The sequence below is a fragment of the Canis lupus genome, chromosome 20 (genome assembly GCF_003254725.2).
Source record: "Canis lupus dingo isolate Sandy chromosome 20, ASM325472v2, whole genome shotgun sequence".
Lineage (NCBI taxonomy): Eukaryota > Metazoa > Chordata > Mammalia > Carnivora > Canidae > Canis > Canis lupus.
In genome coordinates, this window is record NC_064262.1 from 40,624,846 (window position 1) to 40,642,090 (window position 17,245).

A 17,245-nucleotide genomic window follows, 5' to 3' on the forward strand; every position below is an offset into this window, starting at 1 on the left:
GAAAAAAAGAAGAAGAAAAAGAGGGAGGAAGGGAGGACATAAAGATTAGAAAAGAAAAAGTGAAACTGTCTTTGTTTGCTGATAACATTAAACATTATCTTCCCTAGAAAATCCCAAGCTACCAAAAAGCACCTAGAACTGATAAGTGAGTTTAGCAAGGTCACAGAATACAAAGTCAAAATGCAAAAATCTATTGTATTTTTGTATACTAGCAAAAATATGTTGGAAGTTGCCTGTTTTATATCATTTGTACCTTCTATTTATGCACTACCTGTCAGGTCTTAAATTTAGAAGTAACAAATGAAATTTATTGGAAGTAATAAATGAAATTATTTCTTGTATTTCCAGGGGAACCTATGATATTTTAGTAACAAAAGATAATCAAACTCGCTCTGTTGGTCAGTATGACAACCGTGGCAGTTTTGGAGAACTTGCTCTGATGTACAACACCCCAAGAGCTGCTACCATTATCGCCACTTCAGAAGGCTCCCTTTGGGGACTGGTGAGTTAGAGAAATGATAATCCTTGCGTGGCGTAGTATTAATTCCCCTTACTTCTGAATTTGCTGTCCTTAAGCTATGGTTCACACTATATTTTGTAGCCAGTTCTCTGAAATACATTATGAAAGGATTTGTGCCAATGTGTTTTTCCATTTCTCTAAAATAATTTGTCAACAAACCATTTACTACAAATTGCAAGGAAAAGACTGGGTTTTATAACCTTATAGTCATGTCAGTTCTTATTATGCTTTCTGTTTGTTTTGATCAGACAGATAGAGAGAAAGGGGATAATTTTCCATGCAAGAGGCAGCCTAGAAAAATAATTGTCATAGAGAGCTTTGCCAACAGTGCTTGTCATCTCTAGCTGTCCCAGGACTAACTTTTCTCTATGGCCACCCATCCACTTGTTCATGTGCATTGGTCCATGCCAATATCCAATAGGTGTGGATGGCTAGAAAGGCTGATGGCCATATTCTGGGAAAGAGAACTTTCCTAGAATGTCTATGGCACACCACTGCTGTGATCCCTATCCTCTATTACCCATGGTCCATCTTGCTTCCTTTCAGTATCAAGCCTTCAGAATCTATAACTCTCTTCCTTCTTAAACAAAATAATTACCCTTTTGTACAGATTCCAAATTTCACTTTTTAAGATATTGACATCTGTGATAATGTGTTTCCATCTACTTTACTAGCAGAATTAATTGTATACCATAGCATTATCAACATAGTTCCTCAAATGAAATCACATTTTAAAGACAGAGCACTTCCTGTGATATACAAGAAAAGACCTGTCTTTTGGTATAGTGTGTCTTGAGAGATGAGACATGTAATGGCTTAAGAATAAATCACACACTTGGGGACCTAGTGATTGAAAAACTCAAGGATGGGGCACCTAGGTAGCTCAGTTGGTTGAGCATCCAACCCTTGATTTTGGCTCAGGTCATGACCTCAAGCCTTTCTTGGAGCCTGTTTAAGATTCTCTCTCTCCTCTCCCCCTACCATTCCCCACCCTGCTGACATGCTTATTTGCTTGCTTGCTCTTTCTCTCTCTCTTTAAAAAAATAAAAAAGGAAAAACTCAAGGATAGATCATAGATCAATAAGTAATAGGGAAAATAAACTCAGTTTTAAAATGTATTGATGCTAAGGCTGGCGCTCAGTTAGTAGAGTATGCTACCTATTCTTGATCTCAAAGTTGTGAGTTTGAGCCCCACCTTGGGCATGGAACCAACTTAAAAAAAAATGTAATTATGACAACTACTGGTCCAGGTCAAGATGGAATATCTCCATTCCTCACTAGTTTTATCTCTTAAAACTAAAAAAATTCAGGAGCACTTTAGGTGGCTCAGTTTGAGTGTCTGCTTTCAGCTCGGATCATGGTCTCAGGGTCTTGGGATGGAGCCACACATTGGGCTCCTTGCTCAGCAGGGAGTCTTCTTCTCCCTAGGCCTCTGCCCCTCCCCTGCTTGTGTACTTTCTCTCTCTCTCCAGTACATAAATAAAATCTTAAAGAAACAAAAACAAAAAGCTAAAACAGTCCAGATATCATACAACAAACTTAGAAAGATGGGAAGGATAGGGATAAGGTGAAATGGCTAGGGATCTTGGGATTTAAAGACGGACAAGACAGTGAATTTCCTGGGTTTTCTTTTTTGCTTCCCATATATATACCAGATGGCATTCTGGAAAAGCCTACAACCTAGATCCACCAACAAGTACATACAAAAACAACCCCAAGAAAAGCCTGACCCCTTTAGCTAAAGGACCAGGAAAAGGGCAGCCTAGCAGAACACCTACCACTCTATTCTAGCCAAATACCAAAGGAAAAAATTGCTTCTACTTTCCAGTGTCACTGGGACTAGCAGCAAACTGAACGTACTACAGCCTCACCCAGTAGCAAAGAGGCAAAATGAGGAGATACACAGTGTTATTAGTTGGCATTCCACTTTCCCTGCCAGGGTTGTGTCAGTGGAATCCAGAGGGGAGCTGAACATTCACTCCCACATGTACATGCACACTATACCTAAATTGTGCCTGCAAAAGAAAAAGATTAAATTGGATACATAATTTCACAACATAATACCCCAAATGTCTGAGGGACAATAGAAAATCATTTGTTATACAAAGAAGAGCGAAATTCTCAACCTGAGTGAGAAAAGACAATCAACAGATACCAATACCAAGATGACACAACTATTGCAACTAACTGACAAGGGTTTAAAACAATCATCAGGATAGCCCAAGTGGCTTAGGAGTTTAGCGCCGCCTTCAGCCCAGGGCGTGATCCTGGAGACCTGGGATCGAGTCCCACGTCAGGCTCCCTGCATGGAGCCTGCTTCTCCCTCTGCCTGTGTCTCTGTCTCTGTCTCTCTCTCTCTCATATAAATAAAATCTTTAAAAAAAGCCACCTGGATGACTCAGTTAATTAAGCATCTGCCTTCAGCTCAGGTCATCATCCCAGGGTCCTGGGATCAAGCCCCACATGGGGCTCTCTGATCAGCAGGGAGCCTGCTTCTTCCTCCCCCTCTGTGCTCTCTCTCCCTCTTTTGTTCTCTCTCAAATAAATAAAATCTTAAAAAATAATAAAGCAGTCATTATATAGCCAATTATATAAGCCACAATTGCAATTATGGACACACTTGAAAAAAATGAAGAAAAAATAGGGCAGCCCCGGTGGCTTAGAGGTTTAGTGCCGCCTTCAGCCCAGGGTGTGATCTTGGAGAACTGGGATCGAGTTCCATGTCAAGCTCCCAGCATGGAGCCTGCTTCTTTCTCTCTCTCTCTCTCTCTCTAATAATAAATAAATAATCTTTAAAAAAAAAAAAAAAATAGAAGGTCTCGGAGAAATAGAAGACAGAAAGAAGATCCAAATGGGAACTGGAAAATATAATAACCAAAATAATAACCAAAAAATTACTGTCTGATGTGGTTCTCAGTGTATGTAGAGAAAATACTTGGGACACCTGGGTGGCTCAGCGGTTAAGCACCTGCCTTCGGCCCAGGGTGTGATCCCAGTCCTGGGATCGAGTCCTACATTGGGCTCCCTGCATGGAGCCTGCTTCTCCCTCTGCCTGTGTCTCTGCCTCTCTCTCTGTGTATCCCATGAATAAATAAATAAAATCTTAAAAAAAAAGAAAATACTTAAGATAGTTATAGTCTAAAAGGAAGAGGTAAAGGGGCCCAAATGGAAGTAAAGCTTCTACACTTTATTCCAACTAATAAAATGTTGACATCAGTAGATCGTGATTAAATTACATATATATAAATATAATACCTAGAGCAACTGCTAAAATAATCTGTACAAAGAGATGTATTCAAAAGCTTTAATCAGGTAACCCATAGGTATACAGGAAAATGAAACAGAAGAACAAAACAAAGGGGAACAGCAGAAAACAGTAAAATGGTGGACTTAAACCTTAATATATAAATAGTTACTGTAAATATAATATGATTATACCAACTAAATGACAGAGACAAATCACATGGATTTTTTAAGATGACCAGCTCTATTCTATCTGCACCAAACTCTCTCAAACATGATATAGATTGATGGGGATCCCTGGGTGTCTCAGTGGTTTGGCGCCTGCCTTCGGCCCAGGGCGTGATCTTGGAGTCCCAGGATCGAGTCCCACATCAGGCTCCCTGTGTGGAGCCTGCTTCTCCTTCTGCCTGTGTCTCTGCCTCTGTGTGTGTGTGTGTCTCTAATGAATAAATAAATAAAATCTTAAAAAAAAAAACACATAGTATAGATTAAAAGTAAAAAGATAGAGTTATATATATACCATGCAACCATTAACCAGAAGAAAGCAGGAGTAATTATATTAGTATCAGATAAAGTAGACCTCAAAGCAAAGAAAGTTACCAGGGACAAAGAGGAACATAACATAATAATGAAAGAGTTAATGTACCAAGAAGACATAGCAGCCCTAAATATGTATACACCAAACAACAGAGCTTCAAAATATGCGAAGCAGGGATCCCTGGGTGGCTCAGCTGTTGAGTGCCTGCCTTAACCCCAGGGCATGATCCTGGAGTCCCAGTTGGGCTCCCTGCATGGAGCCTGCTTCTCCTTCTGCCTGTGTCTCTGTCTCTGTCTCTCTCTCTCTGTGTCTCTCATGAATAAATAACATCTTTAAAAAATATATATGTGAAGCAAAAACTAATAGAACTGAAAGAAGAGACAAATCCACAGTTATAGTTGCAGACTTTAACACTTCTCTCTCAACAGTTGATGGAACAATTAGAAAATCAGGAAGGTTATTGAAGAACTTAACCACACCATTAGCCAAAAAGATCTAATTGAAATTTATAGAACACTGGGTACAACAATAGTAGAGTACTCATTCTTTTTAAGCCTGTGGAATATTCAACAAGATAGACTATATCCTGGGATATAAAATAAAACCTAGCAAATTTAAAATAATTTAAACCAGAGAATGTATTCTGTAACCTCAATGGAATAAATCCAGAAATCAGTAACAGAGAAGTAACAGGAAAATATCCACAAACACTTGGAAATTAAATAACACATTCCTAAAGAATTCCTAAGTCAAAGAGAAAGTCACAATAGAATTTTTTTTAATTGAACTATAAAGCTACCTGTCTCATGGTTGGGTATGAGAATTCAACAGATGGACATAAAAGAAGCAACTCTCTTGATGTCTGGCAAAAGGTAGGGGCTACAGAATGGCAACACCTGCTCTCCATAGTTGTGGTGCTGCATTATGACCATTCTCTCCTGAGATCCCTGCCTTGTCTTTCTACTTCCTAGCCTTATCCTTTTCAGCCTTTTCTTCCTTTCCCTGCTGTTTTAAGCATCCTATCAAAATGCCCTTCTGGGCTCTGCTTTTCTTCTGCTTTGTTCATGTACTTTATAGCCCAAAGCCTCTCAAAAGCTTTAGTGTCACCTCTTCAAAAGTGACTCCCTGATGGTCCTCTACAGCCTGATTTCTTGTAGCTTCCAAGGCTTCAGAAATGCTTTCTGAGGCTAAAGCAGGGAGGACTTGGTGTAGTCACTTAAGTTTCTCACAGTGAATTCTACATTCCTTCTCTTAGTGGGGGCAGTTGCCACCATGACCACTATACTTAGCCTCTGCTCTTGTTCTCTCTTGTGAAAGTGAAAGTTAATAGAAACTTTCTTAGGAAATGCTTGCAATCACTGGAAAAGGTAGTATTCCTTTTCTTTTCTGAACTTTAGGCTGTAAGCTTGACGCTGAACACTTGCCGCCTGAAGGATCCACTATTTCACAGTGGGAGTTTTCTCCTCACAGCTCTGTTGGAAGCTCCCTGAAAGCTTTTTCATGCCCTCCACAGTCACAGGAGTTGGCCTTGCATAGCATGAGAGTTCTGGGAAGAGTGGAAATACGCATAGAAAATGTTGGAACATGAATAAATAAGTCACTTTGAGAGATACCAGTTGTTTTCTCTTCAGCTAGAAATAGTTTGCTATTGCAATTGTAGCAATCTTTGTGATGTTATAGATGGATTAAAAAAAATTTTAACAATGCCTACTCAGAAAGAAGAGAACTTCATAATTCCCATTTTCTCACTTTTGATTGTCCTCTTTCTGTAGCACTCGTGCCTAGATTGGCCCAGAAAACATGTGGAAATTGAATTCTAAAGATAATGAAATAATATTCCAAAGTATAACAGTAACATTTTAAATGATACATCCCTAACCTTGGACTTAAAAAAGTAGTGGCAAATCATGCAGCCCATTAGAGCAATCAGAGATTGAATGGCTCTTTTCAAGCAGACAGATGGAGAAGAAATGGAGCAGAATCTTGCTATATGCTAAAAAACAAACATGATTTGTACAGCAGTTTAGAGGGAGAGTTGGAGTCTGTCATAGCTCATACTAGGAATATAGGGTGTAGTAGGTGACTTCTCTCTCTCTCTCTCTCTTTTTTTTTTTTTTTTTTACTTCTCTTTTAAGGCAGATGAAACATGGTATGGGATAGGGGCTGGGAATTCTATAGCTTATGGAATATGAGCTGTAAAACCCATTAGGACATCTCAACTCAGTTGTCTTCTATGTGATTTCTCTACCCCACTACCAACCCATCATAGAGCATACTAAAATAGCAGACTTACAGTTAAACATCATGTCCTGGGAACCCTGGGTGGCGCAGCGGTTTAGCACCTGCCTTTGGCCCAGGGCGCGATCCTGGAGACCCGGGATCGAATACCACGTCGGGCTCCCGGTGCATGGAGCCTGCTTCTCCCTCTGCCTGTGTCTCTGCCTCTCTCTCTCTCTCTCTCTGTGACTATCATAAATAAATTTAAAAATTAAAAAAAAATCATGTCCTTACCTTGTATGTATCATTCTGCCAGCCTTGAGGATTTCATTATGTTGCTTTCAAAGGAAAAACAAAAAAACAAAAGACACCTTCCTCTCCCAGCCTGAGGTGGACAAAAGGTACAATTAACTTAGGTATAAAAAACCTAAAACTAAGCAATTAATATTCTCCTGGCTGTGTGTCCCTCCTCACACATATGTACACATATCTGAGAGGAGCTTGACTGTAGCTCTGGTTAGCTGTCTTCTGATCAGAATCCATAACTTGCTGGAGTCAAGGGACTCCATTTCCATTCACATTCCTGCCTCCCCTCTTTTTCCGTTAATTATTAAATTTTTATGTATAGTTATATAATTATCTATAAACATGATTTATATATAATACTTATATTGTGAATATTTATATATGTATTTGTTTTTTAAGTAGACTCCACACCCAGTGTGGAGCTCAGTGTGGGGCTTGAATTCCTGATCCTGGGAACAAGACCTAAGCTAAGATCAAGAGTTGGATGCTTCATCACCTGAGCCACCTAGATGCTCCACCAAAATTTATATTTTTGCAACAAAAATACCCTTGATCACTCCAGCCTACTGTGATCTCTCTCTTTACCTCCTCAGAATTCTTGTGGCACTTACTCTTGTCTTTATTGTTCACCTGGCACATTAGATATGCTGTCTTGAACTGTAGATTTTTTATTCCCATATACTTTGTGTTGTCTCCCCATTGAGATTGTAAAGTCCTTCAGGGCAAGAGCCCTGAAGTGGTTGTTACATCTCCTTTTTTTTGAATGTGCACCTTTTCACATTGAACAGTGACTGAACTGGGAAGTGTTTGATTGGGATTTGTATTTTGTGTTCTATTTATGACCCATAGGTGGCACTCATTGAGTACTAGATAGCAAGCAATTGCACGTGGACCATCTGTCTGACACAGGCTACAAGTCTTTCTCTTCCAGTGATGACTCAGATTAAAATGTCATTAAACACTCAGTTGGCCCAGTACATTCCATAGTCCTCTAATATTTGCTGTCATCCAGTTAGTTAAACCATAGATGTTCTCTCACAGAGGCATTTACCAGAATTTTCATGTTCTTTCTTGTAGGACCGCGTGACTTTTAGAAGAATCATAGTGAAAAACAATGCAAAAAAGAGAAGGATGTTTGAATCATTTATTGAATCTGTGCCCCTCCTTAAATCACTAGAGGTAAAGTGTATTTGAATAAGAGTCTGTTTTTGGAGCTTTAAGATTTAAAACTAATATAACCTATTAAATTTTCAAATTGGATGATTCTAATCAATTGTTTGGATATTCTTTGTGACTTTCATTCGAGATCTTTTCCTTATAGTTTATGGGTATGTCTATTGTTTCAGATGTCAGAACGAATGAAGATTGTGGATGTAATAGGAGAGAAGGCCTATAAGGATGGAGAGCGCATAATCACACAGGTACGTGGGGCCTTGAGCAGCTCCTTTCCTGAGGGTTACCTCTTGAAGGACTAGTGCATCCCTTGTGCACACACTTTGGGAGCTCGTGTTGCCAGCTAGTTGGGCACACTTCCTGCAGAGTCCTCTGAAACCCATTGATGTTCATCTCATGTTCACATACACATCTCTTGCCTCCATTCACCTTTTGCTGGATTCTGATGTTGTTCTTTTGGATCTCATTCTCTTTTGATCCTTGTGTAAGCTTCATTCATTAGTGTTAAAGCCTAGAGAAGGTCCAAGGGTTGTGCCCTTTACCTTTTACGTTTGACACAAAAGTGGCTTCTTAGCTAATCTAAAATAGGCCAGAGTCTTCAGTCTTCAGTGATTGACCAGATTTATAAGTTGTCTTCAATATTTCCTTTGTGCCTTTCTCTCATGTTATTTTTGGGTGCTTGAGGATCACCACACAGTAGCCTGGGTCATTGTGATGAGTATTGTGTAATAATTTTCCTTGTCTACTCTGTTTGTGTCTTTAATTATATGTTAAGACTTCTAGGTGTAAACTTCTCTGTCTGTGGTTCTGGCAAGAACACTGGGAACATATCTGGTTGGTCTGGGTGGGGTAATGTTCCCATCATGAACCCAGGGCTGGGGCTAGGAGGAAAAAAGACTCAGATTGGTCAAACCTAAGTCCTGAGCCCACCTCTGGGGCCAGTGGATGGAGTTGGCCCAACCAGCACTGCAAGGACTAATCAGGTTTATTATCACAGAAGGAGAGAGAGAAACTCCCAGAGAAAAAGGACTAACAAAAAACAAAAAACCCTGTGCCTTCTCTAAATGCCTTTGTTTTCTAAGTACCCCTACTGTTAATAATTCCTTCAATTAGAAATTGGTTTGATTCTCTAGATATTAAGATACACAGGTAAGGCTAGATATAAGTACTATAATGAAGGAACATATGAATGACAATGAGAATGTAGGAAAGGGAGTACTTGGGCAGCCCGGGCGGTTCAGTGGTTTAGCGCCACCCTCAGCCCAGGGTGTGATTCTGGAGACCTGGGATCCAGTCCCACGTTGGGCTCCCTGCATAGGAGCCTGCTTCTCCCTCTGCCTGTGTTTCTGCCCCTCTCTCTCTCTCTCTCTCTCTCTGTGTGTGTGTGTGTGTGTCTCATGAATAAATAAAATCTTAAAAAAAAAAAAGGAAAGAGGGTATTTCATATGGTTCTGTGGGGGGAATAAATGCCATTTGGGCTGGGCTTAGAAGTACAGCTTCAGCAGTTGAGGTCAGGGAGAGGTCTTTTGGGGCAAAATAACAATATGAGCAAGGGCCTGTCGGTGTGAGCTGTGTTCCTGAGCAACTGTCCTGGTCTGTTAAGAACGTAGGCCTGAGTTGCAGGAATGGGACATGTTGGGGCACCTGGTTGGCTCAGTAGTTGAGCATCTGCCTTTGTCTCAGGTTGTGGTCCTGGGGTCCTGGAATCAAGTCCTGCATCATATTCCACACAGGAAGTCTGCTTCTCCCTCTGCCTATGATGTCTCTGCCTCTCTCTGTGTGTCTCCCATGAATAAATAAATAAAATCTTTTAAAAAAAAAGGGGGGGACATTTTGACTGGTCAAATTTCTTCTGAATCTGAGGTGCTTTCATTTACTCCCAAAGGACCTCTTCTTCATCCAGAAAGCTCTAGGCCTTCAGGAGGTATGTCAAGAGGTATAAGCTGCAGTATTTTCTGTTGTGTCTGTCTTCTTGAAGACAGGAGTGCTAGGTGACTGTGCTTAGTGGACATGAATTAAGATGACATCAGCTTATTTATAGACCACTTTTGGCAGTGTCTCTAGCTAGACGAGGGATCTCCAAGTGAGGTCCCAAATATAGCAGCATCAGTGTCATCTGGGAATTTGAGAGGAATTGTTAGAAATGCAAATCCTTGGGAATCAGAAACTGTATTTTATGTTCTGTTTGTTTGTTTTGGTCAGCTTTGTTACAGTATATTGTACATACAAAAAAATCACCTGGACACCTGGGTAGCTCAGTGGTTGAACATCTGCCTTTGGCTCAGGGCATGATCCTGGGGTCCTAGAATCAAGTCCCTGCATTGGGCTCCCCATAGGGAGCCTGCTTCTCCTTCTGCCTGTGTCTCTGCCTCTTTCTGTGTGTCTCTCATGAATAAATAAATCTTAAAAATATTAACAATAAAATAAAATCACCAAGTGTATAATTCTGGAGTTTTTTTGTTTGTTCGTTTGTTTGTTTTTATGATAATCACAGAGAGAGAGAGAGAGAGGCAGAGACATAGGCAGAGGGAGAAGCAGGCTCCATGCACCGGGAGCCCGATGTGGGATTCAATCCCAGGTCTCCAGGATCGCACCCTCGGCCAAAGGCAGGCGCCAAACCGCTGCGCCACCCAGGGATCCCTAATTCTGGAGTTTTATAGCCATCCGTACAATCATAGAATCATAGTATAGGATATTTGCATCACCCCAAGGAATTCCCTCATTTAGATTTTTAGTCAATCCACTGCTCCCACCTCCTTATTCCTGGAAACTACTTACTTGCTTTTTAACATTATAGAAATTACTTTTCTAGAATTTTATTTTTTTTTTAATTTTTATTTATTTATGATAGTCACAGAGAGAGAGAGAGAGAGGCAGAGACACAGGCAGAGGGAGAAGCAGGCTCCATGCACCGGGAGCCCGACGTGGGATTCGATCCCGGGTCTCCAGGATCGCACCCTGGGCCAAAGGCAGGCGCTAAACCGCTGCGCCACCCAGGGATCCCCTTTTCTAGAATTTTATATGAATGAAGTCTTATAATATGTAGTCTTTTGTGTCTGCCTTCTTTCTCTTTGCATGTTTTGGAGATTTTTTTCATGTTGTATGTGTCAGCAGATAGTTCCTTTTTATTACTGAGTAGTATTTTCACTGTATGACGTACCATAATTTGTCTTTCCATTCACCAGTTGAAAGACATTTGAGGTCTTTCCAGCTTGGGGCAATTATGAATAAAGCTGCAATGAACATTCTTTTTTTTCCCTTTTTAAGATTATTTATTTATTTATTCGTGAGAGACACAGAGAGAGAGAGAGGCAGAGACACAGGCAGAGGGAGAAGCAGGCTCCACGCAGGGAGCCCAATGCATGACTCGATCCCCAAACTGGGATCGTGCCCTGAGCCAAAGGCAGACACTCAACGACCGAGCCACCCAGGCGTCCCGGTATCAGCAGTCCTTTTAATTTTAGCCATTCTAGTGGGTATAAAGTGGTAATTCATTTTGGTTTTAATTTGCATTTCCTAATGTCTAATGATGTTGAGTGTCTTTTCTTGTGACTGCTTGCCATCCATAGGTTTTCTTTGATGAAGTTTCTGTAAATCTTTTGCCCTATTTACAATTAGGCAATTTGCTTCTTCTAATTGAGTTGTAAGAGTTCTTTATGTGTTCTGAATGCAAATCATTTATTAGGCAAATGATTGGCAAATATTTCTCCCAATCTATGTCTGTGGCTATGGCTTGTCTCTTCATTTTCTTTTCTTTTTCTAAATTATTTTTTGTCTCCAAACTTTTATTTAAATTCTAGATGGTTAACATACAGTGTAATATTGGTTTTAGGAGTAGAACTTAGTGATTCATCACTTATATGTAATACCCAGTGCTCTCATCATAACAAGTGCCCTCCTTAATCCCTATCATCTATCTAGCCTATCCTCCACCCACCTCCCTTATCTCTTCATTTTCTTAATGATAGTTTTTAAAAAAGCAAAAGTTTTTAATTTTGAAGAGTCTAGTTTGTAATTTTTTTTCTCTTGTTATTCATTCTTGTGCCCTATTTAAAAAATTTTTGCAAAGTCAATAAGATTTTCTCCTTTATTTATCTCTCGGCTAGCGCCATTCAATAAATATCATGTAAAACACATATGTAATTTGGGATCCCTGGGTGGTGCCGTGGTTTGGCGCCTGCCTTTGGCCCAGGGCGTGATCCTGGAGACCCGGGATCGGGTCCCACGTCAGGCTTCCGGTGCATGGAGCCTGCTTCTCCCTCTGCCTGTGTCTCTGCCTCTCTCTCACTGTGTGTCTATCATAAATAAATAAAAATTTTTTAAAAATTAAAAAAAACACATATGTAATTTAAAAATTTTTAGCAGCCAAATTTTTTTAAAGGTTAACTTAATTCTAATAATGTGATATATTTAACCTAATATCTTTAAATAATACCTCTTCAACATTTAAGTGATATAAAAATTCAATGATGAAATATTTTACATTTTTTTTATTCTGTCTTCAAAATGTGTTGTATATTTTATATTTTACAGCACACCTAAATCTATAGAAGTTTTTGTTTTTTTTTTTTAAAGATTTTATTTATTTATTCATGAGAGACAGAGAGAGAGAGAGAGAGGCAGAGACACAGGCAGAGGGAGAAGCAGGCTCCATGCAGGGATCCCAACGTAGGACTCGATTCCTGGGTCTCCAGAATCATAACCTGGGCTAAAGGCGGCGCCAAACTGCTGGGCCATCAGGGCTGCCCTTTTAATTCTTTTTTATAATTATTTTAGCTATTCTGTGCTCTTTACATTTCTATTTATATGTTAGAACTAACATAACAATTTCTACCAAAAAAGCCTGCTGAGATTTTTATTTATTGGGAATATGTTGAATCTATAAATCAATATGGGGAGAAATTGACACTGTAACAATAATGAGTGTTTTATGTCAGTCTCAGGCCATCGGTAGTGATAGTATCAGCTAGGAATATCTGAGGCACTCACCTACTTCTAGCAAATCCTCACAGACATTTCTCCAGAGCCAGTCTTATGGCTGGACCAGCCCTTGTGGTTCTTTTTTTTTTTTTTTTTTTTTTTTGCCCTTGTGGTTCTTATTATGACTACAAGACTTACCTCAGCAAACAACTATAAGGGAACTTTGAAAAAAGATTTGCTGTTTATTACTTACAGGTCCTGGAGGGTACATGGTACATCCAGGGCCACACAGTGAGGTCACAGGGTGGGCTGGGGGACTTGGAATTTGGTCTGAGGGTGGGGTGCCCAGGGTTTGGCAGGTTCCCTCTTTATTGGTGAATTTAAAACATAAGAGCAGGAATTACAGTGTCACTCAAGTGGTCATTTTCCTCCATTTCCCAGGACTTTCTAAAAGGGAAACTTTATAGGTGAGAGCAGACTAGCTCTTCATCTAGTTATATAGCTGGCAATATGTTTATTCAAGATGGGAGTCTTTGAAATGGTTGCCTCAATAATCAAAAGGTTGATGTCAATCACTTACATTACAATCAAAAAAGCTTATTGTCAGTGAGATACCACTTTACACCAGTGCGAATAGCTAAAATTAACAAGACAGGAAACAACAAATGTTGGTGAGGATGTAGAGAAAGGGGAACCCTCTTACACTGTTGGTGGGAATGCAAGCTGTACAAACACTCTGGAAAACAGTCTCAAGAACTTTAAATAGAGCTACCCTACAACCCAGCAATTGCACTACTGGGTCAAAGATATAGATATAGTGAAACAACAGGACACCTGCACTCCAGTGTTCATAGCAGCAATGTTAACAATAACCAGAATGTGGGAGGAGCCAAGATGTCCTTAGACAGATGAATGGGTAAAGAAGAGTGTATACACACACACACAATGGAATATTACTCAGCCATCGGAAAGGATGAGTACCTACCATTTACATAGACATTGATGGAACTGGAGGGTATTATATTAAGTGAAATAAGTTAATCGGAGAAAGACAGTTATCATATGGTTTCACTCATGTATGGAATATAATAGTGCAAGGGACCATAAGGGAAGAAAGGGAAACTGAATGGGGAAAAATTAAAGGAAGACACAACATGAGAGACTTTTAAATCTGGGAAACAAACTGAGGGTTGCTGAAGGGGAAATGGGTGGGGGGCTGGGGTGACTGGGTGATGGGCATTAAGGAGGGCATGTGAAGTGATGAGTACTGGATGTTATACTATCTGTTGCTAAATTGAATTTAAATTAAAAAAAAATCTTACTGGGGTGCCTGGGTGGCTTAGTTTGTTAAATATCTGCCTTCAGCTCAGGTCATGATCCCAGGGTCCTGGGATCAAGCCCCACGTGGGGCTCCCTGCTCAGCGGGGAGCCTGCTTCTCCCTCTCCCTCTGCCTGCCACTACCCCTGCTTGTGCTCTTCTTCTATCTGTTAAGTAAATAAATAAAATCTTAAAAAGAAAAAAAAAGCTTATTGTCAGATACTTAAATGCTACAGTGAGTTGGTTCATGAACGTAGTATGCTTTTATATATTTTAATTTTTCTCTCCTATTTTATACTTTTCAAGTCTTACACATCTGTTCATTTATACCTGGATATTTCATAGTTTTAACTTTATTCTAAGTGGTTTTCCTTTTTTCAGTTTTTAATTATGTATTGCTAGTACATAATTGTATTTTTATATACAATTGAATTTTGCATATTGATCCTGTGGTATTTACAACCTTGCTAACCTCACAATTTTAACAGCTTTTTTGTAGCTTCCTTGGGATTTTCTGTATAGATGATTATTTTATCTATGAACAAAGACAGTTCTACCTCTGTATGCCTTCTTTGTAATTTTTAGCTAATTAATTTGCCTTATTGCATTGGCTGGGACCTCCAGTATAATATTGAATAGAAATGCTGAGAACAGACATCTTTGTCTTATTAACTGATCTTAGGAGGAAAGCATTTAATTGTTCACCATTAAGTATAATGTAATTGTAAGCTTCTTTATAAATGTCCTTAATCGGGTTAGAGAACATCCCTTCTGTTCCTAGTTTTCTGTTTTTATCATGAAAAGATGTTGAATTTTGTCAGATACTTTTGCTGTTCTGTTATTATTGATGTGTTCATATGGATATTCTTTTTTAGTTAACAAATATGAATTATGTTGTTTGACTCTTTTTTAACATTGAATTTTGAATATTAAACCAAGCTTGCATCCTGGAGTGAGCCCTACTTGGTCATGATATATGTATTAGCCTTTTTATTTATTACTAGATTTAATTTGCTAAAACTTTGGTTTTTTTAATTTGAAGATCTGATTGACTTTATTAAGTAATTCATGAATTAAGTAGCATCCTATCTAGCATGTAGTGGGTAACTCCCTTGTTAAGGACTTTTGCGTTTGTTCATGAAGGGTATTGGTCTGTAGTTTTTTTCTCCTTGTGATGTCTTTGTCTGGTTTTGTTATCAACAACTCCAGACGATTTTAATGTTTGCTAAAGTTTGAAAACCACTACTATAGCCTATTCTAAGGCTTGGTAATGCCCTTGCTTTAAGAATACTTGGTGGAGGGATGCCTGGGACGTTTAGTGGTTGAGTCTCTGCCTTCGGCTCAGGGTGGGATTCCAGAGTTCCCAGATCAAGTCCCACATTGGGCTCCCTGCAGGGAGCCTGCTTCTCCCCCTGCCTGTGTCTCTGCCTTCTTTCTGTGTCTCTCATGAATAAATAAATGAAATCTTAAAAAAAAAAAAAAAAAAAAAAAAGAACACTTGGTGGAAGTGTTTGAGAAGCACTTTCAAAGATTTTTGAGAAGGATGACACTGAGAATTGTATTCTCAAAGCATCAGTTCTGGCATCAGTGAATAATGAATTGGTTTCAGCCTCACTGAGTAATCAGGGAAATGCAAATTAAAAACCACAGTGAGAACTATTTTCATACCTATTAGCTTGGCAAAAAGTAGGAATCTGACAATTCCAAGATGTAGTAGGAAGTTTTGTTCACTGTTAATAGAATCATTTAGCTGAATCCCTTTTGAGAGAAATTTATCCTTATCCTGTAAAGCTGAATTTATTCTATAATCCAGAAATTTATTTTCTAGATATTTTCAGAGAAATACCCTTACACTTCAGAAGCTGTTCCACCCTCATGAACTCCTATCTAGTCATGGCCCTCCTACCTCCCTATCCTGACTTTATGGTAGTCATGTATTCGCTTTCCTTTGTAGTTTTAACCACTTGGGTATACATCCTAAACAATATGGCCATATCTTGCTGGGTTTTTAAAATTTCTAAATTGGAATTAGAGGGGTGCTTGGGTGGCCCAGTCAGTTGGGCATAGTTTGTTCATTTTCATTACTGTGTAGTATTCCAGTGTGTGAGTAAACTATTTGCCTTCCCAACTGCTAATGGACACTTGAGGTGTTTCTAGTTTTTAGCTGTTATAAGCAAGTGTTCAGTGAGTACATTGATTTGATTTTCAAATGTTAAAGCAGCCTTTTGTTGCTGAGATAAGATAAATCAACTTGGCCATTGTATAGTATCCTTTTCATGTATTGACGAATCCAATTTGTTAATATTTTAAGATTTTATGGTTCTGCTCCCAAGGGAGGCTGATCTGTAATTTTCCTTTTTATAACAGCCTTGTCAGATTTTGTATCAGGATGTTAGATTCATAATGTAAGTTGGGATTCTGTTCTCTTCCTATTATCTGAGCAGTTTGTATTAAGACTAGAATTCCTTTGTCTGAAATTTAGTGTTGTTGGCATAAAGTTGGCCATAAAGTTCCTATAACACCTTTTATTATTTTTATTTTTTACTTAAATTTTACTTAGTTAACATACAGTGCAATATTGGTTTCTGGAGTAGAATTCAGTGATTCATCACTTATACAACACCCAGTGCTCATCACAAGTGCCCTTCTTAGTACCCTTCACCCATCTGATCCATCCCCCCCACCTCTCTCCATCAATCCTCAGTTCTCGTATGAGTGAGATCATACAGTATTTGTATTACTTTGAGTTATTTCACTTAGCATAATACACTTTAGCTCCATCCACGTTGCAAATGGCAAAATTTCATTATTTTTGATTGTGAGTAGTATCCCATTGTATATATATACCACATCTTTATGCATTCATCAATGAACAATTTGGGATCCCTCTATAGTTTGGCTATTGTTGATAATATTCGTATAAACATCGGGGTTCATGTACTCCTTCAAATCTATATTTTTATATTCTTTAGGTAAATACCTAGTAGTATAATTCCTGGGTCATTGGGTA

The 17,245-nt window shown here is 39.1% G+C and overlaps 1 protein-coding gene across 3 annotated transcripts in view; it reads left to right on the top strand.

Moving 5' to 3' along the window:
• PRKAR2A (protein kinase cAMP-dependent type II regulatory subunit alpha) overlaps positions 1 to 17,245 on the top strand; it is a 110,777-nt gene that overhangs the window by 81,599 nt on the left and 11,933 nt on the right. For all 3 annotated transcript variants that reach the window (XM_025455772.3, XM_025455773.3, XM_049097989.1), the window contains exons 6-8: positions 349 to 502; positions 7,902 to 8,003; positions 8,171 to 8,245. In XM_025455772.3, coding sequence (XP_025311557.1) covers positions 349 to 502; positions 7,902 to 8,003; positions 8,171 to 8,245 — 331 coding nt within the window. The remainder of the gene's footprint in view (positions 1 to 348; positions 503 to 7,901; positions 8,004 to 8,170; positions 8,246 to 17,245) is intronic.